Raw genomic sequence first — 13,072 nt, forward strand, 5'->3', positions numbered from 1 at the left:
GTGGTAAATAATGAGTATAGATTTTGGCAGATTTTGTCCTGCCTAAATTGAATGACTGTGTGCCATAAGTGAAGGGGTAATATAGTAGAATGTGCATAGGAAGAGTCATTGTACTTGTTTCAGTATTGATTATACCCTAGCTCAATGCTTTTACTTCCCAGTTTCTGCAAGGAGGTTGGGTAGGAAGCTGTACCATGGAGCTGTAAATATTAATGGCAATCTTGTAGTAAAAAATCAGGCACTGGGTACCCCTGTGTGATGCTTACATGAAAAAAAATCACCCAACAGAAAAAATTGCTTTGTTGGAAACGTTACAGCTTCTTCCAACATGGGTTACATACTGAATTGCTCTGAGATATGAGGAAGAGAGAGAAAAGGATTTTCAGAAGAACTCTGCTGAGCCTGTAGCTCGCCTCCTTTGCCCATTCCACACCCTTGTCTATAAGGTCCTTCCTTCTCAAAGCCCTCAGGCAGGAATGCTGCCTTCCCTCTGTGCTGTGAGGCCAGGGAGACAAGCCGCGCAGATGACACCTTACAGAGGATAACGGGATGTGCGTGGGCAGTTAGAAGAAACAGCAGCAGATGATGATGGATTAGACAGTGGCTTTTTCCTCCCCGTCATGTTTTCTAGTAAGACAGTAAGCAAAACACAGGTAGAAAGTTGCTCTGAAAGTTGAGCCAGCACCAAATGCAAGGCTGCATCACTTCTCCCAGGACTTGCTAAGCTACAAGGAGCTGAAGCATAGGGGAAACTTTTTTGTAAGTTTGCAAACAGGCAATAAAAAGGGATGAGCTCATCTGGAAACCTCAGGTTTGTGGAAGAGCACAGAACAGAGAAGAGGGGCAAATGTGGCTTAGGCTAGATGAGATCAGGGTCCCTTTTACTGAATCTCGGTGGAATAGTTTTGAAGATGGGTGGCAGTGCATAGGTGTAAGAGAGTATGAATTGTTCTATGGAGGAGTTGAAATTAGTGCACAGAGACTTGGAGCAGGCCAGAGTGTAGAATATATGCATATACTGAGGAAGCAAGAGAACACGAAACCATTGTGAAACAAAGAGGAATCTGAGTGGTTTTGGTTATGAGGACATAGAAAACCATTATCATGCTATTATATAAAATCCTAATATTGCTTAAGGACAGAAAAAAGTTTGGAACTAGTCTTTAACCATGACTGCCTTCGTCCTCTCTGCAACAGTTACTCAAGCAAGAATTGCCCATAAAACAGTCTCAAACTATTACTCCTGCTAACTACCTTATATTGCATACTTGAATTATCCAAGAATAATTTTGCGTGTACAAAACCATGCCTATATTTGGCTACAGTAATCTATCCTGTTAACAGTTTTTTAAATAACAGGGGTTTTTTGTTTGATTGTTGTTGTTTGTTTTTAATAGTGAGTATACCTTCTGGAGATGGGGAAAAATGATGCAAATGTAAAAAAAAAAAAATCCCACTGTTTCTTTATTCTCTTGCCCTGTATTTATGCTTATCAGAAGTATACCCAACTATTTTAACAATTAACTTTATTCTCATAAAAAAATTTAAAATCTTAAGCTGTGTTAAAAAACCTCCTAAGTTGCCTACAATGAACAGCGAACTCCTCCCACCTCCAAATCATTCACTCTGCTTATTACTGTGAACACTAATTCCTGCTTTGAATAGTAGTTGTACTTAAGATCAAAATAATCTAGACTATATATACTTTCACTAAACCGTGAATCAACTATAGGAAATGCATATACTGTACCCTGGTAGAAGGAAGTAGCTCTTGAAAAAGAAAACAAAAAATAAAATCATAAAGCAGAACTAGATATCACTTGAAACATACCAGCAAAGTAGGCTAATCTGAAGCCTTTTCTGGAGATGCTGTCATCAGAATGAAATCTGATCCAAACATGATCCTGTGAAGAGATGTATGGTGATGGAATGGAGGAGCCACATGCTCTGTAGCCTTCCATGTTCTTGTAGCTTCCAATTGTTAACCAGTCTGAGCTGCATCGTCGTGATCCCTGAACATCGAAGTCTTGAAAGCTGGGAGAGAGGGAGACAAAAAACCAAACCAAAACAAAAACACACACACACACAAAAAAGAAAGAAAGAAGATGTCAAAATTGCTACTGAATTGGATATTACACAACCAAGCTGGTTAATTGCTACATATAAAAGCAGAAATTAGCTGTAAGTTATTTTCTGATCAGAAATAGATTGGCCTATCTACCCATGTAAGAATAGGATTTAACCTTGTAGTGATGGTACTTTTATTGGGACTGCAAGAATCCATTCCATTGACCAAAATATTGCATCCAGTACTTAAAGAAGCTCAGTTTTGCTATTAAAAAACCAACCAAACAAAAACAAAAAAAATCAAGCTGCAATCTTAAAAATAAATAAATAATTAAATAATTCTGTTAACGAAGTTGTCTTTATGTGTCTCACTTAATTATTTTCATATACTACTAAGTTGTTTTATTTAACCCAAATATCATCAGAACTTTAGCTAACCCTACACTTAGCCAACAATAGGACTTCACATTATAAATACAGGTAAATTGTTTAAAACCATGATTTCAGGTAAGATTTGCACCCAGTTGCACTACTTGGTTACCTACTGGGTATGTCACAGCATGACAACAGCTATATCAAGACACACTGTCACGGTAATGAAGTGCGAAGGGAAGACAGTCTGGGCAAAACAGGTCAGTGCAGACAACACAGCAGTAAACCAGAAATGAGATGTGAAACATATATGAGAATGGAGGAAAACCATGTGAGAGAACAAGAAATCAGTTTCACGAAAAATAAATGGTATTAAAAAGTTTTAGAAAGCTTTAGAAAGCTTTAGAAAAGCTTTAGAAAGCTTTCTAGTAGATGAACAGCTCTACTTACTTTACATTGCATTTACGCTAATTTAATATTTAGTAGAAAGACTGTTTACACTAAAAAGCAGTACTTTAGAAGACTAACTGATGTCAAAGCAAATACTTCATATTGAAGATCTGCTTCTTAGGTCAGCAGGTCTGTACTGGAAATTGAAGTAAATCTGCAGCTAAGGCAGTTCCAGAATCAGCCTGCAAAGCAATACTAATTTGTATCTTGATGCTAAAACAAACCTAGATTTCCCTTGTGGCAGTAATGGGCAATGAACTGGTGAGAACTTGAACATCCGATACTACCTTTTTACGTTACTTCTTTAGAACAGTTAAAAGGTACGTGAAACTGTGAGGAGTTCCCTGTGTCAAAAGTCAGCACTTCCAAAACCGCAATCATATCTATTGTTTTACTATTTACACCCTGTCACTTCTAAGCACACTGTGAGACTTCATATCAATGAAGCATTTAAGAATTTCCCCTATCGATTTTTAATGCAAAACTCTTATATTTCAAGGACATTACAAAGAAATCAAATAAATGAGCACACAGAAACTTTTTCTAGTCAGCAACTCTCCATGTGAAAACAAATGTAATGTGGATCTGTAAGAGCAAATCAGACAAAAGGAAAGGCAGAAATCAGACAAAACAGAAATCCTGCATTCACAGGAAGGAAGAGGAAACCTGCAGTTAAAAACGTCAACAACTGGCAGTTAAAAATGTCTAGTCAGTGCTTCTTCAATCCATGTGGTTAATACAGGAGCACTGTTACCTTATAGTAATGATCTCCCCCGGCTTTGCACGGATGTACCAGCTACAGTTGATTCGGGCAGGATACTCAGAGGGCCACCCCGGACTTGTGATTGTCCCGCTTGGTGATCGAATTTGTTCTGGAATATCTCCACAAGCTAAAAAAAAACATATATATTGAAAGCAACCTGATTAATGTCATTTTTTAAAAAGCCAGTAAGACAAAAATCAATCAAACCTTATCAGGGGAAATATCACACCAAGTTAGACGAGGTAGGAAGAAAAACAATGTTTAAAGGAGTTTGTAATGGACACGGGTCACCACAGGTCAGCCAAAATATATTTTCCAGTGTTGACAGTACAGAAGTTTATACTATTGGCAATTAGCACTACAGATTAAAAGAGATTACTCTACACAGACTTCTACTATTTATTAGTAATGTGAAAGATCTCGTATTTCTTAATTTTATTTTTAGCCTTCACAAAGACTCAATTCAATTTAACTATGCATTTACACCTTCTACTGACAAATGCATTAAAATGTGAAAAATAAATTAAAGCAAAATAATCAAGTAGTTGAAATTTCCTGTCTTAAGAAAACCCAGTGCCTGGCCGTCATTTCAATCCCCTCTTTCAGCCCTTGGCATGGAAATGATCATCATATGCATTATTCCAACGCTTGGAAAGCAAAGAGCACTTACTGCAGCACATTTCATTTAAAGATATTAAAAGTCAGGTTTACAAGAGATTATTCTTAAGAGGAACTTGCATAACTATATTTCTGATAATGGACCAGAAAGCTTGTATTTATAGGACTAATTCTATGCAACTGAAGTAACTCAGTCATTTGTATTCTTACTTTATTACAGGTGCAGCTTTTTTATTGGCCCTAACTCTGTTGTTCCTTTCACTGGAGTGTTCTCAGCTCTGCTGATTTTATTTCAAGTAATGTACTTATTACTTTTGCAGGTTTGTTTCACTGTTGTTTTATTTTCCTCCCTTAGCAGCCTTATATTCAACACCTGTCATATAATAGTCACAATCTTCACATAATTAGAAAGGCCAGAATACGCTACGGAGCCAGAAACTGAGGAAGTTTCGGAGGTCAGAAAGGACATGAAAAATAATTGCCCTGTGCTCTTATTTCAGTGTTTCCTCCCTGCTAGTCCAAAACTCGTGAGCTCTCAAAGTTTACTAGTAGCATAATCAGTTACACACAGCAGTTTAAACACAACAACCATTACAAATGAGAAGGCATTTTCATTATTGTCTGGTGATCAAAAGCTTTTAGAATTTTAAAATTTTGAATAGTATTTGATCAAAATAACAAATCAGAATTGATGCAGTGAATTAACAGGACGAAGAATGAACTGCATTTGTAATAGAGCAAAAGTTGTTTGTAATAATGTAATTTGTAAACAGGTTATTTTTTCTATTTTTACCCGCAATCAAGCTTTTAAGATCATTTTTCAAGACAACAGGGACCTGAAACTACTGACTCTCTCCAATACAATAAAAAGCTATAACCTTAAGTGAAAAATATTTCTGTATGGCATAATGCATTTCTAAAAATAGGTTTAAAAGGATTAAAAGACAAAAATGTTGGCATATGCCTGCATCTTCTACATTAGCTTATAGATATCTAGAAGCAAAAATAAAACTCAGTAAATGTACTGTTTTCACATACAGCTTTAAGAAAACATTGCTTTAAACAGTTTTTCACGTGTTTGTTATTAGAGCTGCACAGGTAAGTGTTAACATGCTTTGGCTACAGAATGTAGGACCTGTAGGAGGAAAAAGTCTCAAAATACAGAAAGATATTATTTGATTTGAATATTCAATCAACTATTCCCTGCAAACTGTCACCTTTGAATTTTGAGCAAACCCTATAGGTGGTGCTCTAACACCATGACATTTTGGAATGCTACTCCTGCGTGAATGATCTGGATACAGTTCACACCTGTTGAGACAAGAAAAGGAAGGACTGGAAAGAAAAACTGGTTATTTGCAACTAAATATTGAAGTAAAATAGCATTTTTAATAGGTACCAAACAAAAAACATACACAAAAAAGTAGAATTATGTGTAAAACAAGTGTACCAATCTAGCAGATACTGGCAAGCAATTCCATGTACTACTCGGTTACTACTGAAATAATGTTCAGCTTAAAATAAGTTGCCTTCAGGTGAAATTTATAATATTACAACATTTGTCTGGTTTTAGATATTTACAAACTGACATACAAGATTTTATCACTGAAAATTTCAAGGAAGCTTTTACATTTGCCTGACAAATAAAAACTTTACACTAAAAGATAAAAATAGTCCATTTGACATATGTTCACTCAGTTTTACAAAGCTCACCTCCAAAAACTTAAGCATGCTATAAATACATGTGCACCCTGTGTCTGTTGAATAGGAAGCTCCAAACACTGTAATTTACTATGCAACTAGATTTGCAATTTCCTATGCAGGCGCAGCGCACCCTGACCACTATCACACCATCTCCTCAGCCCGACCCTGCGGCAGTACAAGCAGGAACTTCTGCTTGTTAAATGAATTTGGAAGAAACTCCACATGGAAAGCCTGTATAACCAAGGCAGTATTTTTTACTATAAGTGAAACTTCTAGTTTTACTCAAATTCAGTTCTTTCAGCTTATGTTCGCAATACCATCAATATGGCTATAATTTTTTATATTCTTTTACTTGAGATGTTTTTTTCTCTGTTTCCACTAAAGCTCACACTACGGAGCTCAGGGCAAAGTGTCACCATTTCCAGCACCTTTCAATATGGGAAGAAAGAAGCAGATTAAGGAGGGCTTGAGGAGGCAAGAATGATCACAGCCAGGGTGGAGTGAACAATACTGTATTTCTGCTCCAGAAGAGAGAAAAATCGAACTGAAGAAAGTGTGCATATGACAGAGTCAGGGTTCAAAAAATAAAAGGGAACTTCCTTGAAAAGGGATATACAGCCTCCTGAACTTCAGGTTCTTGCATACTTGGTGCGCATTCATACACTGAAATCTCTTGTTCAGGAGACAATAGAAATCTCCTATTTGCTTAAAAAGCATATAAAGGTCAACTGTACAGAAGCTGCACTTCAGAAGTACTGTAATTTTGAAAGACAACAATTTCTCAGAAAGATTTTTAAAATCAAGGATAAACTTCTGAAATTAAAAAGTTTTAAAGGGAATCTACTTTACAAAGATAATACCAAGCCTTTTAAATCAATTCCTCACCTTCTGCTTAACTGGGATGTTCTTCTAAAGCTTTTAAGAATATAACATAACATGGATTTTCTTTGTATGTTTCTAAACATGGACAATGCAAGCAATATCAAGAAGGGCATGGGAATTAAAAAAACCCCACAATTCAAGTGAGAGTGCATAAACCAGACATGTATGAATAGAGGCAAACATCTTTTCACGATGTTGTGGAGAATTTGCACTTCTAATTTCCATTGCTAGTGGCCCTGCAGGCAGTTGCCATATAGGTCAACAATATCTATAGCAACTTAAAATTAAAGGAAAACTGACTAGGTTTAGAATAATTTATTAAAGTATTAAAATACATAAGAAAACAGAAGAATGAAAATTAGAGGAGTCAGAAAAAGGAGAGGATTTTGTAACTGAGGCAGAAGTACAAAATAAATGAGAAGTTTGCATAGCGAAGCAAATATACATAGGGATGCATGGCCAAGATGGTTTCCAATCTCATGCTGGTGGCTCTAAGGTTTTTGGGTGGGAACAACTCCCTCCTGCACAACCACACATGGGTGTTGCCTCTGCCTACATGCCTCTCAATTCCTCTATATTCTTTGGCACAATTCTGCCCATTCGTTTCCTGTTTTAAACTCTGTGAGCCTTTATCTTACTAACAATCTATTTGCATTTCTGTTTTCTTACTTTGGCATAACTCTGTTCAGTAGATTGCAATACTGTAATTAGGACTGAAGATGGTTCACAGACTGAAGTGCAAAATAACGGTCAAAAAATCCTGCTGAGCGGATAAGCTGTGCACATGGTTTTCTGATGTATATGGATTTCCTTGTAGACCTTCTAAAAACACATACAAGAGTTTTCCTTATTCCCTTCTTCCTGAAACTTGTTCACCACCCCACACTACAGAAAACGACTGTAAACTACTTACAGGATGTTGATTGGTAAACAGAAGAGAGCAGATGAAAATTTTACAGTACCAAATTCAACATGCAAGTTGTATTAATAACAATAAAATTATTAAGAAGCCTATGCAAAAATTCTCTAGCAAGATCTAGAGAAGTAAAGTACCTGTAGTAACACTGAACAACATGTCAAGGAAAAAAGTCACTTCAGAAAAGCAGGGAGAGGGAGATTAGGGATTTATCTTCACAGTAATGCCAGGAGATCACTTGAAAAGATAAAAGAATTAGCTTTCAATGTGAACCACAAGATGATAAGGTATGCATTATATTGGACATGGTAAGGACACGAATACAGCTGGATAAATGATCTGAAGGTGTTTAAAACAGCTTAGAGTAAAAAGAGAATAATGTTGCGATAAAGTCTAAACCATGAATAGTGAGGATAATTATTGCATTTGTAAATCTCAGGAGCCACTAAAAGTCTTATTTGGAGAACTACGGGGGAAGAAGGCATAGGAATCTGTGCCTACAGGTCAAACTAAAAAGCTTTAATTTAAAATGCCCTTTTCTCTGTAATACAGAGAAAAAATCTATAAAAAAGAACTTTTTTTTTTTTTTTAATTGCTGTGAACAACTGCTTTAACCAGTATAGACGTTCTTTAAAACAGGGGTGGGGAAAAGTGGTTTTGCAGTTGTGACAATTATGGTGCAACATACCCCAAAGACAGACCTGAAAATATTTCTCAATTTTTCAGATTTTAAAGGCATAAACACTTGTTCTCTAGTGATAGCTTATAGGCAAGAGACAACATTCCATTATCGCTATTGGTAGAAAAAGCATGCTCATATATTAGAGATGTACCTGCAACTTGGCAGATATAATGCACAGCAGAAGAATAAATACCAAAGACCACAGAGGTCTGTGCTATTAAAACATAATTTAGTAAGGTAGGTCATGTAGCCTTACAGCAGCCGCATGACAGGAAATCTACCATCAAGACAATCATTTTATTTTAAATCCCTTCTCAGTAACAACTGTCCAAGAAAATCACGTCGTTGGTTTCAGCACCAAGTTAAAGTTGGATTTAGAAAGATTAAAGGCCAGATGTCTTTGGTTCTATTTTACAGAAACTCTTCTTAAAATTGTTCTGATAGATATAAAGCTGTCCAGGTATGCTTGATAAAAATATATACTCTGCAAGTTCAAAAACATGTTCGGGAGACACAAATTCTTTCAAAGGAACTCAGAAATCATCTAGGTCCATCTCCATCGTTTATACTTAGCCATACACCTAAAATTTAAGACATACATGCAAAGAGCTGTATGTGAGAAAAATGTCGCTGGGTCTGCCTACACACTTTCTTCAGATTTTTCAATAACAGACCGCTCCCAACCCCATAATCTCAAAATTCTCCAGTGAAGAATATTCACTTTATATTAAGATAAAAGCTTTAAGAGTATATTTATTTTTCCCCAGCTGGAAAACTGTTTTAGAACACAGGACCACCAGAAATCCTTTAACATATTTTTACATATATATATATATATATATATATATATATATATATATTTATTTATTTATTTATTTTTTTTTAATACTTTTAAATGGAACCCTCACTGGATCTTTCATCTCAGTAGTTAAAGGTCTATCTACCAGCTGCTGTTATTTTGTGTACAAAGTACATTGTGTTCTCTTCTCCTTGGCACCGTGTATTCGAGCATGCTGGCCAAAGTTCTGCAAGCAGAGTCAAAAATTCCATTCACCTCCTGCCCAGCAGATGCTTTTCTGACTGTATTGTGACCTGGGACATGACTGTTGGAGCAACCAAAGGGGTGAAGGGTTGTTAAAACGTATGTTAAAACAAATCCAGAAAGCTGCAGAGCTAGATTTTAGGTCATCTGTGTATTTCGTACAATCCAACTGTTGCAGGAGTGGCAAGTACCAGTGTCATTACTTATAATTAGCAGTGTGCCATAATATACCATGTATGATGATACTTGGTGCGTTACTACTGTTGAAAAGCAACAACATTCTTCATTAAGCTGCACAAGAACAGGTAGCAAGGATCTATAATTAGACTTTGACAGTCTTTGATTAGGAAACAGTGGAAGGGAGAAAAGTGGTCATACAGTGTAACAGAGACCATCCACTGACTGTACATTTATCCAAAAACCTAACTGCATGCACAATTTGCAACATAATGTTTGAAGCTATCCTGCGAGGACAACTACAGTGAGATGTGCAAGCTGTTGTCAAAAAGGATGAGTTTGCATTTTGACTTATTTTACGAGAAGAGCATGAAAATCAGTTTGATTTCCAGGGATTAGTCGCAGCTTCCCTATTAAAATAATCAGGCTTGTATTCTTCTGCCCACTGAAAAAGAGTGTTTGTCTCCCTATCCACACACACTCTGAGTATCTGTATTACAGATGTGTAAAACACAAAGAGCAGCTTAGCTGGCACTGCTTAACATCTGAAGAACAAAGATCAGAGGCTGGTATCGCCAAATGCCTCAATGGACCGCCAGCCACTTTGCTAAGGCAGAAGAGGCCCAACCACGGCTGCTGCTCAGAGGAGGCTGAAGGACTCACTGGAAGGGAACACTGCAACCTTTAAGCAACTTGTGCTGCTTTTACGCCCCATGTTCTCCCAGCATCTCATCAGTTTCTCAGTTTCACAAGTTCTAAAATTCTTTTTTTTCCTTGTATTAAGGAAACCGTGCAGTCGAGTGTACAGTAGCTTCAGTTACTGCTTCAATCTAATCAGGTGAAACACCTAACTCCTGGATTTATATTATTTGATAGTAGCAGTGTCCAAAATTACATTTCAATAAATTTCATTTCAGAAAAAAAACTTTCCTGTGGAAAGAAAATATCAATTCAACTTAAACCAACTTTTCTCTTAGTTCAATGTTTGTATGGAAAAATAATTAAGCAGTCCACTTAGAAAGGCATAATCTGTTCATGAGCATGCAGGTATCAATTTTATCTTATGAGAATTTTTCCATGTTCCAGTTGCTTCATTCCTTATTACATGCTGCAAAAGGCAGTAATAATTTTTATAGCCAAATATCTCTTCATAAGATACCAGGTGGCTTTCAATATTTACTATTTAAGTCATGCATGAAATTTAAACATTACAAAAAATGACTTACCCGTTGACACTCCTGAAATATGCACATTTTCAGAATGTTCTGCAAGAGCACCATTTCCTAAAATTAAACATAATGAATAAGCTAATTTCCAAGATAAAATTTGTAAAAATTCTTGAGATACCCTTTTACAGAACAGAAAGAACAAAGCTGAAATAATTTTAATTAATATTAAACATTAAACGTCCTACATTCATTTTATAATAAAACGTATGAGAAAAACTAGAGAAAAAGTTACTATAAAGTGAAAATAAACAAGCCTCATTAGCATATTAGGAAAAATTAAATATACTAGAAAGTTAAGGAACAAGAGACAGATAGTAGTAAAGAGTTTGGAGAATCTTCAGGTATTTTATATGGTAGATTTTGCATCAAATGTTATTTTCTTTTCAAGAAAGGTTTATTTCAATGCATCTTCCCCACCTCTTCCCATATCAAGATTTATAAGTGAATCCTACACAAATAAACACACCCAGGGAAAGACGTGCATCTATTCCATAATGAATTGTAGCCTATCCCTTTTATCCAAAAAGACATTTCAGGTATAGCCAGGAATTAGCTACCTTCAAGAGTAACTCCCCAGCGATGTTCATTAAAACTAACTAAACTTGCAAGGATGAACGAGACCCATGTGGTCATCAAGAGTAACAGACAAAATGTTATTCCTCTGAATCTCATGTAATTTTTACTCCTCCAAGGTAAAAGAAGTCCATTAAAGCAAATACACTGGCTGACAGGTGGCAGCCCTATTACACGATGTGGCAGATCAACCTGGATTTGTGCATGTTTTTCCCACCAAACAGCTCTCATTCCCCTCTCCTTTATTCAATATCTTTTCTTTTAGCCTTTACAACAGATTTCTAATAAAATCGTCCAGGCATTTCAGGAGAGATCTGCTTTCCTAAGTAAGCTCACAGGCAGTGAATCTAAAATGTAAAATACATCACTAAGCAAACTCCTAAACCACAACTCTCAGTCCCTCAAAGCTTTGTAATATTGAAGGTTTGCCATGTCACACGGATTTTCACACACGTGAAATCAGTTGTTCAACCAGTACTGCAATGTAAGACTGGTATATTTGGTAACAAGAATGTTAAATACATGAAGAATATAAAAGTCATTTTATACCAAGGTTAAAGACTGTTAGAGTTGACCTTGATCATACACACCTAAGCAAGCATCTCAATGCTCTTCCACTGCAGTGAGTGCAAATAAAATGTTTCAGAAACTGCTCCCAGGGTTGACACCAAATGCACATAGTTTTTTACTTTCTAAAGACACAATAATCTTAGAAACCTGATGATCAGAATATGTAGAAAAAGGGCAAGTTGTTTTGTTTTGTTTTTTTCCCCAAAAAAACCCCAAAACCCACCAAAAAAAATCCCACCCACAACTAAATTGGTGGGCTCTTAAGTGATATGTTCCTCCCCCATTTTTGATGGATTAATTTCACTGCACACATTTACATACTAAGTTGCTTTGTCTCAATTTAAAGCAAAATTTCCCTCAACGTTCAAAACACCTGTATTTTAAAACCATATAAAATAATGTATCAGTGATAAACTGCTTTCCAATTAAACTATTTTCAAAAGTAAAATATACCCGTAAGTTTCAAAAAGCTGCTCTCCAAACAATTTATCCATTTTGCACATAAACCAACATGCTGAACGTCTTCAGTAACACTGAGCTCTAAATTTACAACATAAACACCATCCTTGCTCTAAAGTGATTTTACTTGTAACTTTTTCCAGAGAAGCATATTTCTGATTGCCTTGTTTTCGATTATTTCCACCAACATAAGGAAAACATTAACACATTTTGAGACCTCTTGTTTTAAGCTAAAAATTGCTTACTGATATTTCATCTATCAAATTACAGTAGGGATTATTCACCACTTCTGTATTTTCAAAAAGGCATTATTAGCACATACAATTATATCTGTAGCTGTTATTGAACACTGAAAATGAACAGCATGACAAGAAAGGAATTCATAAACATTTAGAAATATGAAAAACCCCAAAGTAATACATTGAAGACAGTTGGTATCTGGGCACTACACTGACACCCCAGAATCTGAACTATAGACAAGCTGACTATATGTAAAGACCAGGAAAACAAAACACTCAGAATATTGATGAAATTAGTTCTGATAAAATTACAATGACAAAACATGAAA

At 35.9% G+C, this 13,072-nt stretch overlaps 1 protein-coding gene across 3 annotated transcripts in view; it reads right to left on the bottom strand.

The window, feature by feature from the left end:
* The window catches only part of LRP12 (LDL receptor related protein 12), a 49,486-nt gene that overhangs the window by 9,902 nt on the left and 26,512 nt on the right, over window positions 1-13,072 (bottom strand). For 2 of the 3 annotated variants that reach the window (XM_065054229.1, XM_065054231.1), the window contains 3 exons: window positions 10,900-10,956; window positions 3,644-3,779; window positions 1,832-2,034 (listed from right to left, as the gene is read on the bottom strand). In XM_065054229.1, coding sequence (XP_064910301.1) covers window positions 1,832-2,034; window positions 3,644-3,779; window positions 10,900-10,956 — 396 coding nt within the window. The remainder of the gene's footprint in view (window positions 1-1,831; window positions 2,035-3,643; window positions 3,780-10,899; window positions 10,957-13,072) is intronic. The other variant, XM_065054230.1, reaches the window with a different exon arrangement.

Source organism: Columba livia, chromosome 2, assembly GCF_036013475.1.
Source record: "Columba livia isolate bColLiv1 breed racing homer chromosome 2, bColLiv1.pat.W.v2, whole genome shotgun sequence".
NCBI lineage: Eukaryota > Metazoa > Chordata > Aves > Columbiformes > Columbidae > Columba > Columba livia.